Source organism: Panthera tigris, chromosome A2 (assembly GCF_018350195.1).
Source record: "Panthera tigris isolate Pti1 chromosome A2, P.tigris_Pti1_mat1.1, whole genome shotgun sequence".
NCBI classification, from domain to species: domain Eukaryota; kingdom Metazoa; phylum Chordata; class Mammalia; order Carnivora; family Felidae; genus Panthera; species Panthera tigris.
The window spans coordinates 18746950-18772145 of NC_056661.1; the positions used below are offsets into that span (position 1 = coordinate 18746950).

Here is a 25196-nt window from a genome sequence, read left to right on the forward strand (position 1 = left end):
CACTGGCACCAGGATCAGAGGGCCGAGAGAGATGGGATCCATCAAGGAGCCCGTTTAAAATGTGTGAGGCTGCATCTCTAAGGATTAGGAAAGTAGTCCACCAGTTACCAAGGCTTCTCATATACAGACTGGCAGGCTTACCTTTAATGCCCAAACAAGGGCCATGCCAAAAGTGACAACGACAGCGGCCCTAGGCCCAGAGGTGAGGGCACTAACCATGGCAATGGCTGAGTGCCGTGTCACCTCCTGGCCACATGTTAGAGGTGGCAGGTCTCTGTGCCATTAAGGGCTGGCGGCAAAAATTACTGAAACCACAAGAAGGGTTGCCCCTTGGGCCTTCACTGTACCACACTGTTGAGCAGGGCCACACTCCAGGCCTACAGACAAGGTGCTGGGCCAGCCGGGAAATATCTCATACAATTCATCTGCTACCAGTTCTTTGTAAAAAGGTAGCACCTGCTGACAACAGGCACAAGGGCCAAAGCTCACCTCAGAAATGGAAAAGACTATTTTGCTGAGGAAAGCATGATGGAAACCAATATTTACTAATAAACAAGGCTACAGCCCAGGGGAAAGATCCCAAGTAACAAGGGCTGGCAGATGGAGAAATGGACAGACTGATGGATCCCAGGAATGATAAGACAAAACTCATTAGCAGAATCTGGGCACCTGCACCCAGGGCCCAAACAATGTCCCTATGAGAAGACAAGCTTAAAAAAAGCTCTCCCTCCCACGACTGGAGCTCCTTACAATGGGCTGCTGCCTTGAGCTTAGCCTGGGGAAAGGTGACACCCTGAGCGGACCACAGCCCTTGAGCCCTGGGACGGGCAGCCCATCCACAGGCAGCACAGCTGCCCAAGCTAGAGGAAGAGGACTCCCACCCATAGCCCAAGAACTGCAAATACTGTCTGGGCCAGAGCCACCAGAGGCCCTGGAGCCTGCTGGGACATTAACTCTCCCTGGCAAATACAGCAGGGACCCCTTCAGTGGGGCAGGAAGGGGTAGCCTCTTCAGGCAAGGGATCTTGGTGAGAAAGGCTGGCTGGGGTGTGCAGGCAGGAAGAGGAGCAGGTTCAAGTGCCAAAGAGTGCCTGGGAATCCCATGGCCTACTCTCTGTCAAAAGCTGGCTTCAGCACAGCTTCATGAATCTAGCCTCACGCCAAGGTCAGAACTGAGAAGGACGGGTCCAGCTATGTGCAATTGGCCCTGTGGTATCCTGGGGGCATCTGTTAAAGCACTGGCTGATGCCCACACCACCAGACTAGAAAGTCCCCAAGAGCTGGGCACCCAATCCTCTACTTCTGAGGAACAAAGGATGAGTGAGCACAGAGGGAACCTGCACCAGCCCAGTGCTTCACCCTAAAACCTGCAGGGCCCTATAGCCACAGACCCCAAAGACCTAGGCAAGAGAAACCAACGTCCAAGGGCACCCTGTCCCTGCTGCCAAGCCCATCCACCAAGGGCACCTCTTCCTTCCTAAGTCAGCCTGGACACAGCAGTCAGAACTGTAGAGCTAAAGAAGCCTGGCTTGAGGATGTGTGTTGTGCCCTCCTTCACTTTATATATATGGATTCCAGGCTACAGCTAAAAACATTTCTTTTAGTTTACACCAAAGAGAAATATAACCCTTTAAAAGCAAGTCTGTGTGTCCTCACGGCGAGTTCAGTCAGAGCAATGGTCCCTGCCTGCGGGTGGAGAGGAAGGGGTTCTGGGGGCCCAGGGCGGGGCCTACTGGTTCTCGTCCCGCATCTGTTCCATGATGCTGATGAGGTTCTCCAGGCCGAACACATAGCCTCGGTCTGGCCCATCATGCACGGTGGGGTCATCCCGGAAGCCCTTGAACGTGCTATGTGCAAAGTCGATCATGCGGACATCCACCTTGGGTGGAGAGGAGGGGCCGGCCTCAGGGCTGGTGCTACTGGGGCTGGTGCTAGGGCCACAGGGTGGCGCCATCTCAGGGAGCCCAGTATCCAGGTGCTTGAGACGCATCTCGGCCCGGCGGTCCAGGAAGGACTCTGCCCGGCACTCCCTGCCATCGTAGATGACAAGCAGGGAGCTGGAATAGAAGCGGTAGGATGCCTGCCGCTCCAACACAGCTTTCAGGCCCCGCAGTTTGCTCAGGATGGGCTCAAAAAGGTCACGCCTCAGGTCCAGGCCATTGTGCAGGTACTGATAGAGGGCGTTGCGGAAGCCTTCAATGGAGAGCCCACGGCCATAGTACTTGTTCCTGCAGAGGTAGTGTCCTGTGTCCAGCTGGTATACCTGAAAGCCCAGGAGACAGAGGGGGTGAGCACCAGAAAGGTCTGATGACCTTATAGTGCCCTGGGCAGGCACTGTCAAAAGTACTTCTGACCACCCTTAATCGTCCCAATGTCAAGGCAACAGGCTCTCACAGTGGCTCTGTGTCTGGAGCCCAAAGGTCATCAGGTAAGGCCGAGAGGGCTCAGGGAACATACCTATAAGGATGCACTCAGCATCCCGTGGGGCACTCACCCTCTCGGAGGAGATTCTGGACCACTGTGGGCCCGGAGGACACCTGGCATGGATAGCAGGCAGGCACATGTGCAACCCCAAACACGTGGGCGGCAGCAGCTAGGCTCTCACCAGGGCAACTCACCTGCATGCCACAGACCCTGACACCCAGTGTAGCTGACGTACTCTGCTCGCACTTCCTCATCTGCCGGGCAGCCTTCTCAGCTGATGCATCATCACCATGCTGCCGGGTGCCCATCTTCAGGTCCAGAACACAGGGGTACTTGAAGTGGTGCACCACGTTCTCAAGCAAGAGGAACTCTGGACCACGTCAAGGAGAGTAACAGCCACACTCACCATCAGCCCCAACCATGAAACCACAACCAAGTTTTTCTATAAAAGGGGGCATTCTCTTTAAATGTAATCTGTATTCACCTCACAAATTCTCAAATGTAGATTTCACACCACAGGCCTATCAATTATTTTCAAAAATGTTTCTATTGTGGCAAAATACACATAACAAAATTTACCATTTTAACTATTTTTTAAAAGTGTTTATTTAGTTTTGAGAGAGAGAGAGCACACACGTGCAGTAGCTGGGGAGAGGCAGAGAGAGATGGGAACAGAGGACCCGAAGCAGGCTCTGCACTGATTGCAGACAGCCCGACTCAGGGCTCGAACTCACAAACTGTGTGATCATGATGACCTGAGCCGAAGTTGAACGCCTAACCGACTAAGCCACCCAGGCACTGCCCCCCCACCCCCGCGCCATTTTAACTACTTTTAACTGCACAGTTCGGTGGCATTAAGTACATTCACATTACTGTGCAACCACCATCACCCTTCATCTCTGGAACTTTTTTATGTTCCCAAACAGAAATCAGAAATTGTACCCACTACACACACTCCCATTCCTCTTCACATCCCCATGTCTGGGAACTGCCATTCCAGTTTCTGTCTCTATGAGTATGCCTACTCTAGATACTTCATATTTGTCTTTTTGTGTTTGACTGTTTCAGAGCAAAATGTTTTCAAGTTTTAACCATGCTGTAGCATGTGACAAAATTTCATTCCTTTTTTATGGCTGAATAATTTTCCACGGTATGGATCTATGACAATCTGCTGATACCATCACATTTATTTTATTCTACTTTACTCTGTCTGGTAGGCATACACAAACTAAAGAAGGTCTGCCAGATTCACATGCATCCCTGGCACCGTAAGTAAACCAAGGCCCTGCTCAAGCCATACCGCATCCAGGCCTAAAAGAAATAGGGAAGACATCTTCACAGCACTATCACAAACACGAGAAATCAGGTTTACCACTTCCGAACAGGAATCTTAGGAAAAGATGGATTTAAATTTCTACCATGTCAGGGCACTTGGGTAGCTCAGTTAAGCATCCGACTTCGGCTCAGGTCACAATCTCACAGTTCTTGAGTTCAAGCCCCACATTAGGCTGTGCACTGACAGCGCGGAGGCTGCTTGGGATTCTCTCCCTCTCCCTCTGCACCCTCCCACACTCTTCTATCTCAAAATAAATTAAAAAAAAAAAAAAAAAAACTTTAAGTAAGTAAATAAATAATACATTTCTATCCTGCCATTTACTGACTAAACTTCAAACCAGTGGACTATATACTTCAGCTTGTCCCTTAGTACTTTTAGGACCTTCTGCTCAAAATGCCTCTATGGTCCTGGCCGGCTGGTATTTATACTCATGTCCTCATTTAAATCTGTGGTCTGCAACCACCCTGGATAAAGGTACACAGGCTAGTCACAAGGCTGCCAAAAGTCATCAGGGCCAAAGCCTGGACCTCAGTTCCATACTGGAGGACCATGAAGCAACCACAGTCTTGGATGATAACATACTTGGCATTGCTCGATGATGCACATGTTAACATCTCCTAATTCTTTAAAGAAGATCTACTAGAAAACCATTAAATTTGGCTATTAATTTCATCATCTGCAATAACTTATAAACAAATGACAATAAAACTTAAAAAGGGCTGCAGAAATATCTCACAGTGCCCGAGAGCATGGGCTCTTGAATCTTGCTTTGGCCTCTCATGGGCCTGGGCAGAACACTTAACCCCCTTGGGCTTCCATCTCCTTATCTTTAAAAAAAATTTTTAATGTTTATTTATTTTTGAGAGAGAGAGACACAGAGTGTGAGCAGGGGAGGGGCAGAGAGAGAGGGAAACACAGAATTCGAAGCAGGCTCCAGGCTCTGAACCGGCAGCACAGATGCGGGGCTCGAACTCACAAACCGTGAGGTCATGACCTGAGCCGAAGTCGGATGCTCAACCGACTGAGCCACCTAGGTGCCCAGCCATCTCCTCATCTTTAAACTGGCATCGTAACATTTTCTCCTTCAAAAGACTGTTATGAAAACTGAGTAAACAGGCCTCAACACATTCCCCTCAGTTTCTCAGTAAGTATTAGTCATTTACTGCCTACTGCTTCAGATAGTAACTGACCAGCAGAATTCCCATTTTATAATATTTCTTTGCGTTTACCACCTTAAAGACTATTATACGCTGTTCAGGTATGGTGTTTCTCTTTGGACAAAAAAAAAGTACCACTTTGTAATTATTCTCTTTTGGGAGTGGAGAAATGTATGTGTGCATATGCACGTGTGCACACAAATGCAGATCCCTGATTCTAGACCGGCACTGACAAATCTGGTAGCCACTAGCCACATCTGGCAATTTCAATTTAAATAAGTATAAAATTCTGTAACTCAGGCACAGCAGCCACATTTTGGTTACTCAGTATGGCCGGTGGCTGCCATACTAAACACAGATACAGATACTTCCATGGTCTCAGAAAGTTCTACCAAACAGCACTCTTCTAGACTGCCAAGTTGAAGCTTCAGGCTTACCAGCCCCAAAAGGCAGAAAAAAACATGTCAATAAAACAAAGAATGACAGGGGTGCCTGGGTGGCTCAGTCAGTTGGGCATCCAACTCTTGGTTTTGGCTCAGGCCGTGATCTCACAGTCTGTGAATTCAAGCCCCAAGTCCAGCTCTCATTGGCAGTGCGGAGCCTGCTTGGGACTCTCTCTCCATCTCTGCCCCTCCCCAACGTGTGCTTGCTCTCTCTCTCTCAGAATAAATAAACTTAAAAAAAAAAAAAAAAAAGAATGACAAAGAGCCTATGAAAAAGGGAGATGAGAACAAGTGGGGCTCCTGAACAGAGGGCCCTGGCCATGGTACTAGAAGGTATCCTGACACAGGAGCTACCCACGGTCGCAGCAAGGAACACCGCTGAAGTAGTCACAAGGATACTGTACAGCTTTCGGTCCTTGGACTCTGAGCGCATGCGGCTCAGCTGCTGCTTGTGACAGCGCAGACTCCAGGGGTTGTGGCTGATCTTCTCAGAACTCAGACCACTGTTGCCATCCAGCATCTGGAAAGGGACGTCTGAGTGGCTGTGGAGCTCCACCTTCGGACTCTTTGCCTCCTGGGAGCTAAGAAGGAAGAACATAACACATTGCTGAAGGGGCTCAGACAAGTCACCCTCTGGGGTCTCAGTGAAAAGGGTGAAGGAGACCTGGATCAGACCTAATCTGCCACCCTGGTGGCACCAGACCCTGGTGATGGGTGACACAGGGACCCCAGATGCACAAGTGCATAAAAGTGAGCAATAAGTAGTGTTTATACTTGTGTCTCTGGAAACTGTCTGAAAAATAACTCTTTGCACCAAATTACGTGATGAAGATACCACTCCGGATCCATTAGGAAGGCTATCACAAAAATAAACCAGAACAAGTGTTGTAGAGGATGTGGAGAAACTGGAACCCTCAAATGTTGCTGGAAAGCATGTAAAATGGTATAACCGCTATGAAAAAGTCTGGCGGTTCCTCAAAAAGTTACACGTACAATTATCATATATGACCCAGCAATTGCACTCTTAGGTATATACCTGAAAGAACTGAAAACAGAACTCAAATAGAAACTACACAAATATTTGCAGCATCATTACAATAAATAAGAGGTGAAGCAACCCAAGTGTTCATCAGTGGATAAATGGATAAACAAAACATGGTGTGCCCATACAATGGGAGTGTCATTCAGCAATAAAAAGGAATGGAATTCTGACACATGACGCATGCTATAACCTGGATGAACCCTGAAACATCCTGCTAAAGTGAAATAAGCCATACACAAAAGGAGAAATGCTGTATGATTCCACTCATCTGAGGGAACTGCACATTCACAGAAACAGAAAATAGAAAGGCAGTTGCCAGGGGCTGGGGGGAAGGGGAATGGAGAGTTATTTAACAGGTGTGGAGCTTCTGGCAGAGATAAAAAGGAGTTCTGAGAACGGATAGTAGTGATCGCTGCACAACAGTGTGAATGTACTTAATACTACTGAACTATACACTGAAAAAAGGTGAAAATGATACATTGTTAGATGTACTTTACAATTTAAAAAAAATACAAAAATTGACAAACGTGCAGTTACACACTTAACAAATATAGGGTGGAGCACGGGACACCACTGTCAAGAACACGAGTAATTATCATATTTCTGTCCACATCTACAACCAAATTTTTAATAAGATCTAAAGAAAGCATATGCTGACATTATATGCTTATGAATGTCTGTCTGCTTGTGTATCAACCTGGAAGAAAGAGAAAAACATCAAAGAAAAAAAGGCAGGATAGGCCCCAAAGAAACTTTCTCAGTGGACAAAGTTTGTGCCTGTGGAAGTCATGAAGCCATTTCAGTAAGGGGATTTTATTTCTAAAATAAGTCAAACCACAAAGGAGTTTTATTGAGAAGGTGACTCCAACTGAAAATATTAGGACTTTACTACAACTTCCTTTTTCCCACCAACACAAAAATCTTTGAAGTAACTTGCAATGTTCCTTCACCACACCAAGCCAAGCCAAGCCAAGCCAAGCACCGGAGAAGCCATGTGCGCTGCAAACGGCAGAGCAAGCCTGCAGCTCCGAGCAGAGGCAGAGCACTGCAGCAATATCAAATGCCACCGTCCTCCCCAGAACTTCTGGCCTCTCCTTTAACTGTAGATGGAGTAAGTCATGCAGTTGAGCTAGCCACCAGGGCTGGTGTGTACCAGAAATTGCTGACATTCCCCTGCAGGGTGATTGGACAGACTGGGTGAAATGGATGAGAGACACGGGCAGAGATCCCTTTCCCCTTTAACTGAAAGTAGAGGAGCCACCAATGCCTCTCAGCGTCATAAAACTCTCATTTTCTTCTGGTGAGGGCATGGCTAAGGCCATTCATGGATGCTTTCTTTGTGATCCTCTTTAAGAAACAATAAGGCTTACTCATCTGCCAAGTAAACCCAAATAAGTCCTCCGTGCCCGCACAGGGCACCCATTCCTCCTGGCATTACCCTTGGTATTGTAGCTCTGGCCCTGGTGAAGAATAAGCTACATTCCTAGAAGAGACTTAGTGCCTCTGAGAACAGGCCAGAGGTCTGGTCACTGCACACAGAGCTGTCACTTTCAGAGCAGAGCCTTGAACCTGGACATGGGTAGACTTTGATGTTATTCTATGTTCATTGGCTTTTCACCAGATGATTCGTGAAGCAATTTCTGTACCTTTGGCGGACCAAAGAAAGCCCACTCTAAAGAGCTATTGAGAGAAAGGCTTCAATGCCAGCTATGGGCTTGAGGACTTGGGGAACATTCCTTGTCACATGAATGACTAAGCTTAGGTCCCACAATCATCAGTGAAGAGGAAGCCCCTTGGGGAATGAACAAGAAGCCCTGAAGAAGTGCTTCTGCAGACCAGAGTCTATTTTACACACACACACACGAATATTACTCGATCAAAAAGAATGAAATCCTGCCATTTGTGATGACATGGATAGAGCTAGAATGTGTTATACTAAGTAAAATAAGTTAATCAGAGAAAGACAAATACAATATGATTTTACTCACATGTGGAATTTAAGAAACAAAACAGATGAACGTATGGGAAGAGGGGGGAGACAAGAGAGGGAAACTAACCACAAGAGAGACTTGATGATAGAGAACAAACTGAAGGTTGATGGGCGGTGGGGGGGGGAGGGGGGGCATGGGCTAGATGAGTGAGGGCACCTGTTATGATGAGCACTGGGTGTTGTAAGTGATGAATCACTGAAGTCTACTCCTGAAACCAATATTGCACTGTATGTTAAATAACTAAAATCTAAATTAAAAAAAAAAAAAAAGCTTAACTCCTGGAGACCCTGCTTACTCAGAGTGAAGGCCTCTCCTCTCCAGAAATGCAGATCTGGCCCAGAGAGGAAACATCACACACTCAGCCAGAGTCTCGTGGGGTTCTGTGCTCCTCGATGTGTGTGTGTCCTCTTCCATCAATGGGAGTAAGGAGAGCCAGAACACTCTGGGCTCTTACTGCTTCAGGAACTAGGGTGCACAGCATGTGTTGCTCAACTGACCTGATGTCAGAGATAAACTAATGTGCTGCCACACGCATATAAGAAAAGTCCCAAATCTAACTTCTAAGTTGAGGCACAGATCTTATTCACTGAAACTTATTTTTAAGTGAAGTTAAATATACTTTAAAAAAAGGATTTTTTTTTAAAGTAATCTCTATACCTAGTAACATGGGGCTCGAACTCACAATCCAGAGATCAAGAGTCGCATGCTCCACCCACTCCGCCAGACAGGTGCCCCCAAATTAAATATAAAGTAATTTAGTCATAGAATTTTGATTTTACCTTGTTTCAGGAAGCTCACATTATTTTTAGCTTACGTTAGTTTTATTATTTAAAAAAAATTTTTTTTTTTTTTTACAACTCATGGTTTCTTTAGTGTATTTACAAGGTTATAAAACTTCACCACTATCTAATTTTTAGGACATTTTCATTACCCCCAAAACAAACACTATCACCATTAGCAGTCACTTCCTATCCTCCTCTCCCCCTCAGCCCCTGGTATACCTTAACTTGCCTTCCTGTCTCATGCACTTGCCTATTCTGAACATTTTCTATATATGGAATCACACGTGTTTTTTTTGTGACTGACTTCTTTCACTCAGCACTTTAGTTTTTAAAGTTCATCCCTGTCGTGGCTCATGAGCATTCCAATCCTTTTTATCACTGGATAATATTCTATTATATGGATGCACCACATTTATTTATCCATTCATTAGCTGATGGACACAGTTGTTTTCATTTTTTGGCTGTTAGGAATAATTCAACTATAAACATCTGTTTACAAGTTTTGTGTCTGAATGTATTTTTCCAATTCTCTTGGTAAATACTCCTATTCCTAGGAGTAGCATTGATGGGGTTAGCTTTCTGAAGAATAATTATTTTTCCAGAGTGGCTGCACTATTTTACATTCCCATCAGCAATTTAAGAGGGTTCCAATTTCTCTAAATCTTCATCAACACTTTTATTATCTGTCCTTTTGATGATAGCTACCCTATGAGAGTTCACATTTCTTGCATAAAATATCAAGAGAGACAATGCTTTATAGACTATTTTCCTAATCTACAAGAAAAATAATTTCCAATGCAATAAACTAAATTTTAGTTGCAGGGAAAGGGTTAACAGCTGACCTCATAGAGGTCAAAGAACCTTGTACAGAACCCTTAAAGAACACCGGTCTGGATGGCCTCTCACTGCGCTTGGGCAGTCCTACAAGGTCTGAAAGCAGGTGCAACCTCACCGTGGACCAAGGCATTTTGACCTTATGTGTGAGACACAACAAAGCTGGAGAGCACAGAGCACGGGGAGTCCTTGCTTCTGAAGGGCTGAGATCTTCACCATCACTCTCTCTTGACCAGCTACATCCATACACAGAAGACAGCATCACTGGGGTGATGTGACACACTCAGGTGGTAGCCAAAGAATACCAGCCATCTTTCCCCAAGCTTGGGCCCTACTTCCCCATGTGTCAGGACTCTAGAGAGGTCTTGAGTGTTTGTAATGCCAGGACCAGTCATGCACCTTCACCCTGCTCACCACCCCCTTACCTCTCAGAGGTTTCAAGGGACAGGCTGGCTTTCTCTTCCTTGTGGTCACTGCCACTGCCTGACCGGTGCAGGCTCCGGCGGGAGTGTTTGCGCCGAGGTTGCTCCCGCTCTGGTGTGTCATCCTGCTCCACAGTCTCACTTTCCACATAAGGGTAGGCCACCAAGTTGATGTAACCATCACTGTCTCCCTCAAAACAGACAGACACCACGCCTGTTGAAAAAAAGGCAGCCAGTCAACAAATGTCTACACAGGCTGGGTCTATGCAGCACAGACTGCTGGCACTTGCCGTCTCACAGCACATCACCTGCCATGAACCAACTGAAGATCAATGTAGGAACAATGACCAACAGACCTCTTTCCAGAAGACAGCTGACCACTCACCCCAACTCTAAGTCTGCTACTTAACCTCTGATCGGGGGTTAATCTCTGTTTATTTCCCACTCTCCTCTGCAGCCCTCTGATTTTCAACGACTGACTCCTGTACCATTCAAAAGAACTGTGTTCACTGGAGACACCCGCACCTAACATGATTTAACCCTCTACTTATACAACTGCTCTGTGATACTGCCATTCCCTGTGTCATTTTCTTGCTCTGTTTCTCTCTGCCTGGCAGAGTCACGTAGAGACAAGACTTCTTCCAGCAAAACAGTCCCAAAAAGAAGTCTTCTGCCCACACTAAGCATCAGGCGATTCTAACCTCACCAGACAGAACTTCTGCCTCACCAAACCACCAGCATTTCTAAGTTGACACCTTTCTACTCTCCGTGCTGTACTCAGGCAAAACAGCTTACCGTGCCCATTTTTTACCCAACAGGTTATCCGTTATTTCTTCGGAATCGTTAACAAAGGATTTAAAACACAATACCTAGAAACCTAACCCAAGGAGATTAAAACAAAAAACAAAAAAACAAAGTCCAGGCTGCCCTTTGTCTAACTTCCACATCTAACCTTCTGTCACTACATGTCTCCTTTACACTCCGGTGTACAAAATTGGCTCCATAATCTGAACAAAAATGAGAAGCATTTATGAGTAAGTCAATATAAGACTAAGAATATCCCTTCTCTTTGGTCCATTTCATCCTCATTCCCTAGGCCCTTTTAGAAAAAATTCCTTAAACTTGAAATTCTTTTTTCATACTTCCCACTATACTGCTCAAATGTATGCCACACGTCCATGGGCCTCGCATCTGTACCCTGGCTTGCTTTCATAGATGGCTACCTCTCCTGCAGGTTTTCACCTTTGTAACTTCTTGTCTCCACTAGAACCTCAACTGTTCCAGCTTGAATGCTCTCTGGTCTGCCAATCTTCTCTGTCTCCTGGGCTCCCCTTGTGCTCTGACCTAAAGTGTCCTCCAGGCCTGCCACACAGCTGTCACGCTGACCAGGGTGAGGGTTGAGGGTCATTCCTTCTATGGTCCTCTACTTCTCCCACTCTTGGTTTACTTCTTAGAGTGGAAGATGTCTTCAAAGTAGCTTTCTAAGAAAGGGCGTTCAGGTCAATTTTGCGTCCTTTGCAGGATTTTATTCTGCTCTTACACTTGACTGACTGAAGACAAAATTCTATGTTGTCTGCAAATAAAGAGTTTTACTTCTTCCTTTCCAATTGGAATGCCTTTTTATTATTTCTATCTTGCCTAACCACACTGGCCAGAACCTCCAGGAAAATGTCAACTAGAAGTGGAGAGCATGAACATCCTTGTCTTATTCCTGATCTTGTGGGGCAAGGCAACTGTTTTGTCATTATGATGCTGGCTAGAGGTTTTTCATAGATGCCCTCAGGTTAAAGAACTATCCTTCTATTCCCAGTTTGCTGCTGTTGTTGTTTTATCAAGAACAGATGTTGGATATTGTTGAATGCTTTTTCTGCATCTGCTAAGATATAGATGGTTTTTCTTTTTTTAGATTATTAATATGACGAATTCCATTTAACCTTTGAATGTTAAACCTACCCTGTATTACTCAGATAAACCTTACCTGGTTATGATGCAGTGTGCTTTTAATACACTGTTCTAGTCAATCGACTAAAATTGTATTCAAATTTTTTACATCTAGGTTGGTGAGGGGCATTTATTTTCTCATAGTGGTCTTGCTGAATGAGTTGGGACATACTCTCTAATTTTTTTTTTGGAAGAGTTTCTGTAGAACTACTATTTCTTAAATGTTTGGTAGAATTCACCGTGAAGCTGTGTGGGCCTGGAGTTTTCTCTGCTAGAATGTGTTGAACTCCAATTTCAATTTATTTGATAGGGCTATTCAGAGTCCCCATTTCTTCATGAAAATTTTCATAGTTTGTATCTTTCAAGAAATTACCTCTTTCATCTAAGTTGTAGAATTTATTGGGATAAAGTTTCTCAAAATATTCTTTTATCTTTAAATATCAGTAGACCCTAGTGAAGACACATATATCATTTCTGATATTGGACATTTATGTCATCTCCTTTTCCTGACCAGTCTGGCTAGAGATGTTGTTCTCAAAGAATCAGCCTTTTGTCTTTGGTTTTCATTTATTTTCTTAATTTGGTCTTTGGTTTTCATTTATTTTTTAATTTTTGCTCACTTTCATACTGAACTATCTTTTCCATACTGATTCACATTAATTTAGATATAGATCTATATTCTGGAAACTAATCCTTGGTCAGTTATACATGTGGTAAATATCTTTACTCATTTTCTCTAAAGGTGAATTTTAATAAACATAAGTTTTAAATTTTATATAGTCAAATATATCATTTGATCTTTTACGATTAGCTCTTTTCTGTCTTGAAGGCTGATCTAAAGCTATACTGGAAACCTTTCATTCTCTTCAGGTACATACTTTTGAGTACCCTGACAGACCACTGGCAGACACAGAGCATCATACCTGATACAGGGAGATATGGCTATGCTGTGGATAGGGCAGGAAGAAGTTCTACAAATAGTAGATGAAACTTGCCAATTAAACGAATCCTGCAATCTACTACTAGTTTAAGAAGAAAATATTTTTGATCCTGACATTATTTTTTACATCAGTACTCACACCTAGGTAGAATGCAGATGGGCACATGAAAAATCAATGGTCTGATACAAGCCCCCATTTTCTTGGCAATTGTAAGACTAATTTCAACAGACACTAAGGATTACATTTGGTGGAGGTTTTGGTATTTTTAAAAAATATATTTTTATGGGGCGCCTGGGTGGCGCAGTCAGTTAAGCGGCCGACTTCAGCCAGGTCACGATCTCGCGGTCCGTGAGTTCGAGCCCCGCGTCGGGCTCTGGGCTGATGGCTCGGAGCCTGGAGCCTATTTCCGATTCTCTGTCTCCCTCTCTCTCTGCCCCTCCCCCGTTCATGCTCTGTCTCTCTCTGTCCCAAAAATAAATAAAAAACGTTGAAAAAAAAATTTTTTTTAAAAAATATATATATTTTTAGAAATTATAGTAAAAAAAATACGTAACATAAATTTATCATTGTAACCATTTTTTCCTAAATGTTTTATTTTTGAGAGAGAGAGACAGAACATGAGTGGGGGAAGGGCAGAGAGCGAGGGGAAACAGAATCTGAAGCAGGAGCCAGGCTCTGAGCTGCCAGCACAGAGCCCGACGCAGGGCTCGAACCCACAAACCGTGAGATCATGGCCTAAGCAGAAGTTGGATGCTTATCTGACTGAGCCACCCAGGTACCCCTCATTTTAACCATTTTTAAACATGCAATTCAGTGGCATTAAGTGCATTCACAATGTTGTCTACCATTATCATTATCTAAATCCCGAACTTTCTCATCACTTCAAACAATTCTATACCCATTAAATAATAACTCCCCCTCTCCTCCTCACCCAAACCCAGGTAACCTCTAATCCACTTTGTCTCTTTACACACTTGCCTATTGTAGATATTCTATATAGGTGGAATCATGTAATTTCTGTCCTTTTGTGTCTGGCTTATTTCACTTAGCATAATGTTTCCAAGATTCATCCATGTTGTAGCATGTATCAGAACTTCATTTCTTTCTAAATCTGAATACTATTCCATTGTGAATATATATCCCAATTTGTTTGATACACTTATCTGCTGACACATGGGTTGTGAATATTGTGAATAATACTTCTGTGAATATTAGCTTTATGAGCATCAGTTTGAGTCCCTGCTTTTAGTTCTTTTGGGTACACACCCAGGAGTGGAACTGCTAATCATATGGTAATTCTGTTTAACTTTTTGAGGAACTACCAAACTGTTTTCTGTAGTGGTTGCACCATTTGACATTCTTACTGGCAGTGTTCTATTTCTCCACATTCTTGCCAACCCTTTCCTTTTTCTTGTTTTTAATTATTATAGCCATCCTAGTGTGCACGAATGGTATCTGATTTGTGGTTCTGATTTGCATTTTTAAAAATTTTATTTATTTTGAGAGAGCGCACGCAAGTGGGGAAGGGGCAGAGAGGGAGAGAGAGCGAACCCCAAGCAGGCTCTTCACCACCAGTGCAGAGCCTGATGCAGAGCTCAAACTCACTAACTCACAAAGTCACTAATCATGACCTGAGCTGAAGTCAGATGCTTAATTGACTGAGCCACCTGGGTGCCACCAATCTGCATTATCTTAATGACTAATGACATTGATGTGTTGTTGGCCATTTGTGTATCTTTTTCTGGAGAAATGTGTATCCAAGTCCATTGTGCCATTTTGAATCCAATGGTTTGCTATTGTTTTTTTTTTAAGTTTATTTATTTTGAAAGCGAGTGCATGAGAGCCAGCAGGGGAGGGGGAGGAGGAAGAGAGAGAGAGATAGAGAGAGATAGAGAAAGGGAAAGAGAAAGGGAGAGAGGGAGAGGGAGAGGGGGAGAGAGAGAGAGAGAGAGAGAGAGAGAGAGAGAGAGAGAGAGAGAGAATCTCAAGCAGGCTCTACATTGTCAGTGCAGAACCTGACACAGGGCTGGAACCCACGAACTATGAGATTATGACCTGAGCCAAAAACAAGAGTTGGACACTTAACTGACTGAGCCACCTTGGAACCCTGCTACTGTTTTCAAAACAGAACCAGAAGAATATTACATTTGAAGGAATATTCTAGGACTACAAAACAAGAGAGAAGCCAGAATCAAACACATTGCTGTCTCTAAGTGGCTAAGAACAGTTGCAAATGCTTTATATGCAGCTTCAGCCACCAACTCGTCCACACTCAACACATCCATGGCCAAACCTTCTGCTATAAATATGCCAAAATGAGATAGAGAACTATAAGCCCTGTTAGCTCAGAGTCCTTCTGATGCTAAGGAAAAAAAAAAAAAAAAAAAAAAAAATCTTAAAAGGGAGTCAAATCCTGGCTCCAGAGAAATGTTTTCTAAATCACAACCGACAGAACTGGGACAAGTTCAAACCTCCAGGTGGCTCCCAGGAAAGGACTGTCAGTAGTGGTTCAGTTTTTCCCCAACTTTTCTCAGACTGGGGAACAGAAGTCTTTAAAAGCCATAGCAAATCATTAGTATCTATTTTCTTTTCTCGGGCTGCATTTTCACTAGGTAAAATAAATATACTTTCTCAAATACACAATTAAACCAAAAATTGATCCTTTCTTATTAAGTCAAATGAAGCCCAATTTATCGAAAGAAAATTGAAGATATTATTGGTCCAATTAATATATATCAAAACCCAACAGTACAGGGTTTGGTTTTTTTTGAAATACATTTAATATTATAGAAAGTTACCAAAAATATAGAATTCCCATATACTCAGCTTCCTCATGAGGCCAGTGTATCAGGTAAAGCCCTATCACAAAGTGACACATCTCTCCTTCTCTGGTTGCAGACCATGTGCAGGAAGACTCTCTGACCCAACTCTTCAAGCTCTTGAATCCCATCAAGGTATTTTAAAATGTCTGTCTGAACTGAAAAGCTATGGTTAATGGTCACACCAAGATGACTGACATGTCAGATGTGGACTTGGATGTAACCAACACAATCCAAGCTGATGAGCCAACTGCTTTACTAACCAATGCATTGGACTTAAATTCCATGCTTGGAAAGGATTATGGAGCACTGAAAGACAAGGGCACTGAAAGATCATGATTAACACAAACCCCACCTCCCCCCACCCCCCTTGTGCTGTACTGCAGGGTCCTGTTCACTGTTCTCATGCATGCTGCAGTCAACAGCGAGCCCAATGTCTTCTCGAGTGCTTTGGCAAGCACACCAAAAAAACCAGCCCCTCATGAATATCACCTGGGGTTTATTCTAATTGGGAAGAATGTGCTGAAGATTAAAATGCAGTTCAGTATCCAAACGATGTGTCCCATCAAAGGAGAAAGAAACATTGCACATTTTTTGTTTGGCCAGAAGCATAATGCTATAAATTTAACCCTTGTAAAAACCTGGGTAGATAATAGCTATTTTTCAGCTGAAAGAAGGAAGCAGTAAAGAAGAAGCCACTATATGGGGGTACCTGGGTGGTTCAGTCGGTCAAAATCCAACTTTTGATTTTGGCTCAGGTCATGATCTCACAGTGGTGAGATCAAGCCTCATGTCAGGCTCTGTGCTGAGCATAGAGCCTGCTTGAGACTCTCTCTCCCTCTCTCTCTGCTCCTCCCCTGCTCACATGTGCACACCCTCTTTCTCAAAAATAAATAAATAAATGAACATTTTTTAGAAAGAAGAAGCCGCCACTATGTTCCACTCCATGAAGGCTACTCTTGGGAAGAGCCCCTGGCTTGCTGAGAATGAACTCGCTTCAGCAGATGTTGTGCTGTGGTCTGTGTTCCAGCAGATGGAAGGCTGCAATATGATGGTGCCAGCCAACATGCAGAGATGGATAAGGGCCTGTGAAAACCTGGCCCCTTTTAACACTGCCCCCAAGCTCCTTAAGTGAATTTCACTAATTGATTTTAGATTTTAAGAACAGTGCTGTTTCATGCATATTGTTGATAAACTGACTTATTCTAAAATCATCAATACTGTCTTCATTTAAGCCAGTTGTTGAGCATCAGTAAGAGCATATTAAAAAAATTTGTTAAAAATGAAATCATAATTTATAATTATCAAAACCAAGAAATGAACACTGACATAATAATATTAAGTAATCTGTATACTTTATTTGAATGTTGGCAGTTTTCCCACTTATATTCTTTTTCTGGTTCAGGATTTCACTTCACATTGCATTTAGTCCTCCTCAGTCTCCTCCAATCTGATATAGTTTCTGTCTTTCTCTTTCATGACTTTGACACTTTTGAAGAATACTAACAGTTATTTTGTAGCATGTCCCTAAATTTGGATTTGCATTACATTTTCTCATGATTAGATTGATATCACTCACTTTAGGCAACAGAAATGATCTTGTGTCCTCCTCAGTTCTTATGTCAGAAGGTACAGGTCTTGTTACTGGTGATTTAACTTTGATCACTTGGTTAAGGTGAAGTCTGCCAGGTTTCTCCTTTGTAAAGTTATTATTTTTCCTATTGTAATTAATGAACATCCTATAGGGAGATACTTTGAGACTTTCTAAATATTCTGTTTCTTATAGTATGTTAGCCCACTCATTTTAGAATCAATCATGGTTCTTGCCAGGGACAATTATTACTGTGTTGTGTGTCTAATGGTGACTTCTGTTTCCATCATTCCTTCTGTATCTTTTAATTAAAAGGAATTACAATTCTATAAGGAAGAAATGTCCCTTTTCACCCATTTATCTATCAGTATGGAGTTAGGGATATTTTATTTCTCATATTCTAGATTTGGCCACTGGGATTCCCTGATATCGGCTCTTGTGTGCTTGTAACATACACTCCCATCATTTTTGACTATTTCTTTACTTTTAGTTACCAGGGGATGCTCCAGGCTCATCTTTTATTTTCCTGCCCCAATTCAGAAACCAATCATTTCTCCAGGGAGTTCTGCTTCCCTTTACTGTAGGAATGGTATTTAGAAGGACCAAGATCTTGGCCCTACGATTGCTACTGGAGTATCATTGTTTTTAGGCCCTTTCAGCAGACAGATCTGGGAAATACATGTATAAATACTAACCCACACATACACATATATCTCTTTATTGCCAGGAACACAGGTATTTTTAAAATTCAACCAAGCTAAGGAAAAATGCCAGTAATATTCTGTGTTTTGGTAAGTTTCAAGAGGGATTTTTATGTATTTAGTATTACCAGCGGCAGTCATCAGGGGTTACCACATATAGTACCAAATATGAAGTTCTAGGCTTCTATATCCTTATGCAAAACTTTCCCATTAGTCAATCCATTAGTCAAGTATTTATTAAGCATCTACTAGATGCCAGGCCCTGTAACAGTTTGGCAGTTCTTCAAAAAGTTAAACAGAATTACCATATGACCCAGCAGGTTCCACTCCTAGGTATGTACCCAAAAGAAATGAAAGCAGAGACTCAAACAGATGCTTATAAGCTAATATTAACAAAAGCATTATTCACAATAGTCCAAAGTGGGAACAACCCAAGTGTCCGTCAACAGATAAGTGGATAAACAAAATGTGATATATATTCACAATGGGTATACAGCCATAAAAGGACATGAAGTTCTGATACATGCTACAACATGGGTGAGTCTTGGAAACATTATGCTAAGTGAAATAAACCAGACACAAAAGGACAAAAAATTACATGATTCCACTTCTATGAAATATCTACAATAGGCAAATGTGTAAAGAGACAAAGTAGACTAGAGGTTACCTGGGTTCGGTGAGGTGGAAAGGGAGAGTTATTATTTAATGGATACAGAGTGGTTGTTTGAGGTGATGAGAAAGTTATGGAAGTAATGATAATGGTAGACAACATTGTGAATGTACTTAATGCCACTGAATTGTACATTTAAAAATGGTTAAATTTTATGTTATGTATATTTTGCCACAATAAAAAAAATTATGGATTTTTTAAACCATTTTTTAACCATTAGTAACATTTTTAAATTTTTTTTTTTTAATATTTATTTATCATTTTTGAGAGACAGAGACAGAGTGTGAGTTGGGGATGGGCAGAGAGGGAAACACAGAATCCAAAGCAGGCTCTGGGTTCCGAGCTGTCAGCACAGAGACCTATGTGGGGCACAAACCCACGAACAATGAAATCACGACCTGAGCCAAAGCCAGACGCCCAACCGACTGAGCCACCAAGGAGCCCCTGAATTGATTTTTCTAAACTGAGGATCTCTTGGGGAGCCTGGGTGGCTCAGTCAGTTGAGAACCAACTTTGGCTGATGTCATGATCTTGCAGTTCATGGGTTTGAGCCCCGCCTCAGGCTCTGTGCTGACAGCTCAGAGCCTGGAGACTACTTTGGATTCTTGTCTCCCACTCTCTCTGCCTCTTCCCAACTCACGCACGTGCGCTCTCTCTCTCAAAAAATTAAACATTAAAAAACTTTTTAAATAAAATAAATTGAGGATCCCTTAAGTAAATAATGACGTAAACATGACTAAATTCATAACAGCTTTGGGAAATTAAAAAGTAGAATACAAGGAGCACCTGGGTGGCTCAGTCGGCTAAGCATCCAACTTCAACTCAGGTCATGATCTCGCAGTTTGCGAGTTCAAGCCCTGTATCAGGCTCTGTGCTGATAGCTCAGAGCCTGGATGCTTCAGATTCTGTGTCTCCCTCCCTCTCTGCCCCTCCCCTGCTCATGCTCTCTCTCTCTCTCTCAAAAATAAATAAACATTATAAAAATTTTTTTTAAAAAGTAGAACACAAAAATATAACTTATCCATAGTGGGCAATGGATATACTATAAACAGAGTGACACTATAACACTATAAACAGAGTGACAAAAATCAAATTTTAAAATAAAGTGACTTAATTCTGGTATATATTCATGGGGTTCTATTCTATAAAGTTAATTTACATTTTCAAACACTATTTTTCCTTCAAAAGTTAGGACTTTCAGATCTTCTCAATCCTTCTGTAAACTTCTTATCATCAATTCATTCCCCCAGCACAGACAAAGGCTCCACACAGCCTCCTTGCCAGCTGTCTCACTGCCTTGGCCTGGAAAGCATCCAACTCTTCCTCCTCCGGAACCAGAGAAGTACTGCCCCTCTCCTAGAGCATCCCCACAAACAGGGGAAACCACCTTGCTAACAGCATGCTCTTCACCAACAGTATTTAATACTGTGAATTCTTCCAGGTTTACCTATTGGTGAATTCAGATTTTCAAGATCTCAAGACTGTGCTGGTGCTTTCAGTCTCAAATTTTGCTTAACAAAGTGATTTAGTTTGAGACAAAAGAGACCTACAATCATATCACCTGGCCCACAACACAAGGAAAACTGAGCTGAAAACCTGCAAAAGCCCAAGGCTACTGCTCTCTCCAAACTGGCCAGTGACTGACCTTTGTATTCAGGGGTGAACTCCTTCATTTCGGGAGGGAGGGACTCATAGAACCGCTGCTCCCGGGAGATGAGAGGCTTGCACACAGTGTGGTCGTCGTAGCGCATCATGCTGCTGTGTCCGCCCACCTGGTGGATGAAGGGCTCCAGGAGGACTCCCCGGTCTCCGGCCCGACTTGCATTCTTGCCATACTGCCCCACTTCCATGGTTTGACAAACACACATTGCGTTGGGGGCCAGCTGCACACTGAGGGCAGAGGATGCAGCACATGGGCCACAAAAGGACAGCTAGGCAGAAGATCCTGGCGAACTGAAAGCCAACAGTCAGAGTCTGTTCAGCTTATTCTTCTTTCCTAACAGAAAGGAGAGAGGAAAAGAGGGAATCAAAACACCCGGCAAGCTACAATTTTCCTACAGTTCAAAGAATATCTGCTCTATGAAAAGAATGGGATTCTGGGGGCACCTGGCTGGCTCAGTCAGTTGAGCATGTGACTTGATCTCGGGGTTATGAGTTTGAGCCCCACATTGGTCATAGACATTACTTAAAAAAAATAAAAAATAAAAATACAAAAAAAAAAAAAAAAGAAAGGGATTGTTTTGTTTCCTGCTATATATTCCCCCAAGCATGTACAACGCCGCCTGGTGCATGAGAGACAGGTGGTAAGTTTTTCTGAATGATACAACTTTGGTCTCCTCTATCCATTTTTTTAATGCACAGAAGCCCACATTCTCTTCCCTTCCTAGCTGTCATATACCCTCCATGTTCCCTATAGGATTTGATTTTAGAGCTGCAGTATGTTAACAGCCGTCAGAAAGGCAACTCTCCCTGCTTATTCCACATTCAAAGATAAGTGTTCAGGGAAAAAAACAGAAGGTAACACAAATTCATTGTGTTCAGACTTCTCACCATATCCAGTAATGGTAAGGGTCTCGGGTCTCTCACTGACTCAAGGAAGGGTTTTTGTCTGGGAAATCAGGTCACACTTTCCAACTTTTCTGTTGAAGGTGCCAAGGAGCAGCCAGGGAAAGTCATCCCTTGCTGAGTTGTAGAATCATAAAAAGGGTTTGCTTTTCCCAAAGAAATTCAGGCTTCTGATTTCTTCTACTTTAAATCTGTGGCCATCAATTTATAGCCATGTCTGGCACCACAGAGCTTGCCTTTCTGTCTGACTACACCAACCAGTGGGACAAGGAAAGGCCCTTTGTACTTAAATACCTACCCTGTAATGTCAATTTTCTCTCAAGAAAGTTAAAGTAATGGGCAACTTCCCTAGTACTGAATATATTTTGTGATTAGGAATGTAGCAGGCAAGACTACATCTGAAAGATCAAGACGAAAGAAGAAAAATTAAGTATTTGTGAAAGCAGGAATATGGCTTTACCTGCAAGAGATGAAATATTTTCTTCTGAACCTCATAACTTATGGGCATAATAGTCTACTGAAGAAAACTGCTGCAAAACTGCAGAAGTTCTTTTTTTTTTTTTTAAATGTTTATTTTTGAGAGAGAAAGAGTGCTAGCGGGGGAGGTACAGAGAGAGAGGGGGACAGAGGATTCGAAGTGGGCTCTGTGCTGACAGCAGAGAGCCCAACGCGGAGCTGGAACTCACAAATCATGAGACCACGACCTGAGCCGAAGTGGGGCGCTCAACCAAATGAACCACCCAGGCACCCCTGCAAAAGTTTCTGAATTCAAAGCTGCCCACAAGCTCTATTTCACAGCTATCAATAAAAATAAATGATTTTCCATTCCCCTAACTGATCAGTACCACTTCAATAAACACACACTTTTTTGCTTAGCTATCCACTTTCCATTCCTCCCTACCCCATGGAGTTTTCCCCAGACTCCATTCTCCCAAACAGGAGTTGGGTGCACACCTCTATGGCTCCTAAGGTACCTGTGCCAACTATCTCAGCCATACATCACTGTACCTTCATCTACTTGTCTGTCACCACCACCAAACCATTCCCTTGTATCTCTAACTAGGGTCCAAAGCAGTACCTGGCACACAGGAAATGCTCAAAGACAGGTTTGTTGGAATGAATGGATTCCAGGAAGACGGCTGCAGGGAGTAAAAGCACCAAATGAAAACAGGAGTCACACAGTGGTAATGTTAAGTGGAGAAGCAGCTTGAAGGGCCTCTTCTCGAGGCTCCTGGAGGTGCCTACGGTGGCAGTGGACACAGCTTAGCACTGTCAATCAGCTCTTACCCTGGCTCAGTTGTTCACTGGGATTGCCCCCGCGGGGGACAGGGTACCCAGGAAGGTGCCGAACTTTCTATTCTGGGTCAGTGGGTGTCTGGGAAAGGAGAGGGATGGACAGTGCCAAATGCCCCGGAAGAGATGGACTCAGAGATGCGTGCCCAGCTTTGCAACCCCCACAGGACAGAGAAGCACAAGTCCAACCTCCAGTCAGATCTAGACTTTTGATATTTTGTTTCCACATGATAGACACATAAAATTATAGTACTGTTTTTGTGTTTCAAATATTTTCTTAGAAGTAAACATGTAAAACATTCCATATTTCTATGGCTTTGTTTGGCATTTCTTTTTAAATAAACCTAGAACCTAAAAAACTAAAGTGCCCAGAACTCTCTAGCCCTCGCTTACAAAGTGTGGAGCTGTGGGCGAATCCCTTAACTGCAAATTTCCTCATCTCTAGTTTGAAGACATGCCCACCGCTAACCCTGTGGGATATTCTGATGCAGGTGAAGGGGCCTGGGCTAGCCCTGCCTACTTCTAGCCTTGGAAGTACTAGAAAGAGAAACAGCTCAGACTAAAAACAATCAGAGGTTGCTCCTGAAGTCTGGTGTCCACGAAGGCCCACTGTGAAAACCATGGAATGAGAACGCTGTAGATGATGACGTCTTTCTCCACTATTTCCTCACTAACAGAATCCCAATCAGGTAGTCCAACTTCACGGGAATGTGAAACTGCATTCTAGTTAAGGGAGAATCTTGAACAGCAGTACTTCCTTCTGATCCTAAGAGACGGCTGATTTAGGAAAAGGGCATGTAACTTGTCTTCTAACCACGAAACATGAGGGGAAGTTGGCCAGGGGTCCTCTGGGAAAAGTTACCTTGCTCTGAAAGAACAAGAAGATGTCCCTTCACTTCCTCAAGATATTGTTCTGTGTAGATGTGTATCTGAGACTACTGAAGCCAAGACACCTGGTGACCCTAAAAGATACTAGCCTAAAGACAAGGCCAACATGTTGAGCATGCAGCACAGAAGAATAGAAATCAGGGTCACTGATGTTGTCACTAAAGTACTGGATATCTTGTTATGTAACAAAAATAAATTTCCCTTTATGCTTTTAGCCAATCTCATTAGGGTTTTCTGCTACTTGTAGTCAAAACCATCCTAGATGAAGGGACCAAAAAAGAACCATCAAAATCCCCAGATCTCCAGGTAATACACTTTGCACATTAAAGAAGTGTCTTCTGGGGGCGCCTGGGTGGCTTCAGTCAGTTAAGCATCTGACTTCGGCTCAGGTCATGATCTCATGGTCCTTGAGTTCAAGCCCCACGTCGGGCTCTGTGCTGACAGCTTGGAGCCTGGAGCCTGCTTCTGACTCTGTGTCTCCCTCTCTGTGACCCTCCCCCATTCATGCTCTGTCTCTCTCTGTCTCAAAAATAAATAAACATTTAAAAAAATTTAAAAAAAAATAAAAATAAAGAAGTGTCTTCTGATAAGGAAACTTCCAACAACTGAAGAACAAGCCCTTCAGTGATGACAAAGGACAATCTTCTCAAGCTCCAAAAGGAAAAATGTAGCTTTATAATCTTTAAACTGTCAGGGGCGCCTGGGTGGCTCAGTTGGTTGAGTGCCTGACTTCGGCTCAGGTCATGATCTCTCAGGTCTGTGGGTTTGAGCCCCGCGTCAGGTTCTGTGCTGACAGCTCGGAGCCTGGAGCCTGCTTTGGATTCTGTGTCTCCCTCTCTCTCTCTCTGCCCCTCCCCAACTCATGCTTGCTCTCTCTCTCTCTGTCAAAAACAAAATAAACATTTTATAATCTTTAAACTGTCCCCAAAGGCAGACAATCTGAATTATGTCTGGTCTATTAGGGCTGGCACCAAAATATTAAAAGAGAATCTGCCAAACACAAAATTCATTCTCTCATAAGGAGTAAGGAATCTGCCCAAATAACCAAAATTAGCTTAGAACAGGCAAACCATAAAAGAAATTTATACTCCTGCCACATCAGGACCTTAACTGATCATTATTTTTCACAAACACATCTAAATACAATGGAGCCAATAAATCCTATTTTTCAGAGTGTAATTAATCCTCAAAGATTTTCCAGGCCATCTTCTGCAAAATCAATGATCTGATTTCAAGTAGTTTATGCCATTCAAAGTGTCAACAGCTTCTGTCTTTTCTAGACTTAAATAAGGAACTACTAGCATGAAGAAAAATGTGTAAATTCCTTAAAAGCTACACAGTATCTGGGGCGCCTGGG

General features: G+C 43.2%; 1 protein-coding gene and 1 pseudogene across 4 annotated transcripts in view; one reads left to right on the forward strand and one right to left on the reverse strand.

Annotated features, from left to right (window-relative positions):
• Positions 1-1579: 1579 nt before the first annotated feature.
• IP6K1 (inositol hexakisphosphate kinase 1) overlaps positions 1580-25196 on the reverse strand; it is a 58341-nt gene continuing 34724 nt past the window's right edge. For 2 of the 4 annotated variants that reach the window (XM_042978974.1, XM_042978975.1), the window contains exons 2-6: positions 20739-21089; positions 10434-10644; positions 5759-5940; positions 2618-2793; positions 1580-2262 (exon numbers count right to left, since the gene is read on the reverse strand). In XM_042978974.1, the coding sequence (XP_042834908.1) occupies positions 1729-2262; positions 2618-2793; positions 5759-5940; positions 10434-10644; positions 20739-20961 (1326 nt within the window). In that variant the 5' untranslated portion in view covers positions 20962-21089 and the 3' untranslated portion in view covers positions 1580-1728. Of the gene's footprint in view, positions 2263-2617; positions 2794-5758; positions 5941-10433; positions 10645-20738; positions 21090-22736; positions 24183-25196 lie in introns of those variants that run through there. The other 2 variants (XM_042978976.1, XM_042978977.1) reach the window with 2 other exon arrangements.
• On the forward strand, positions 16146-17658 carry LOC122236475 (annotated as a pseudogene).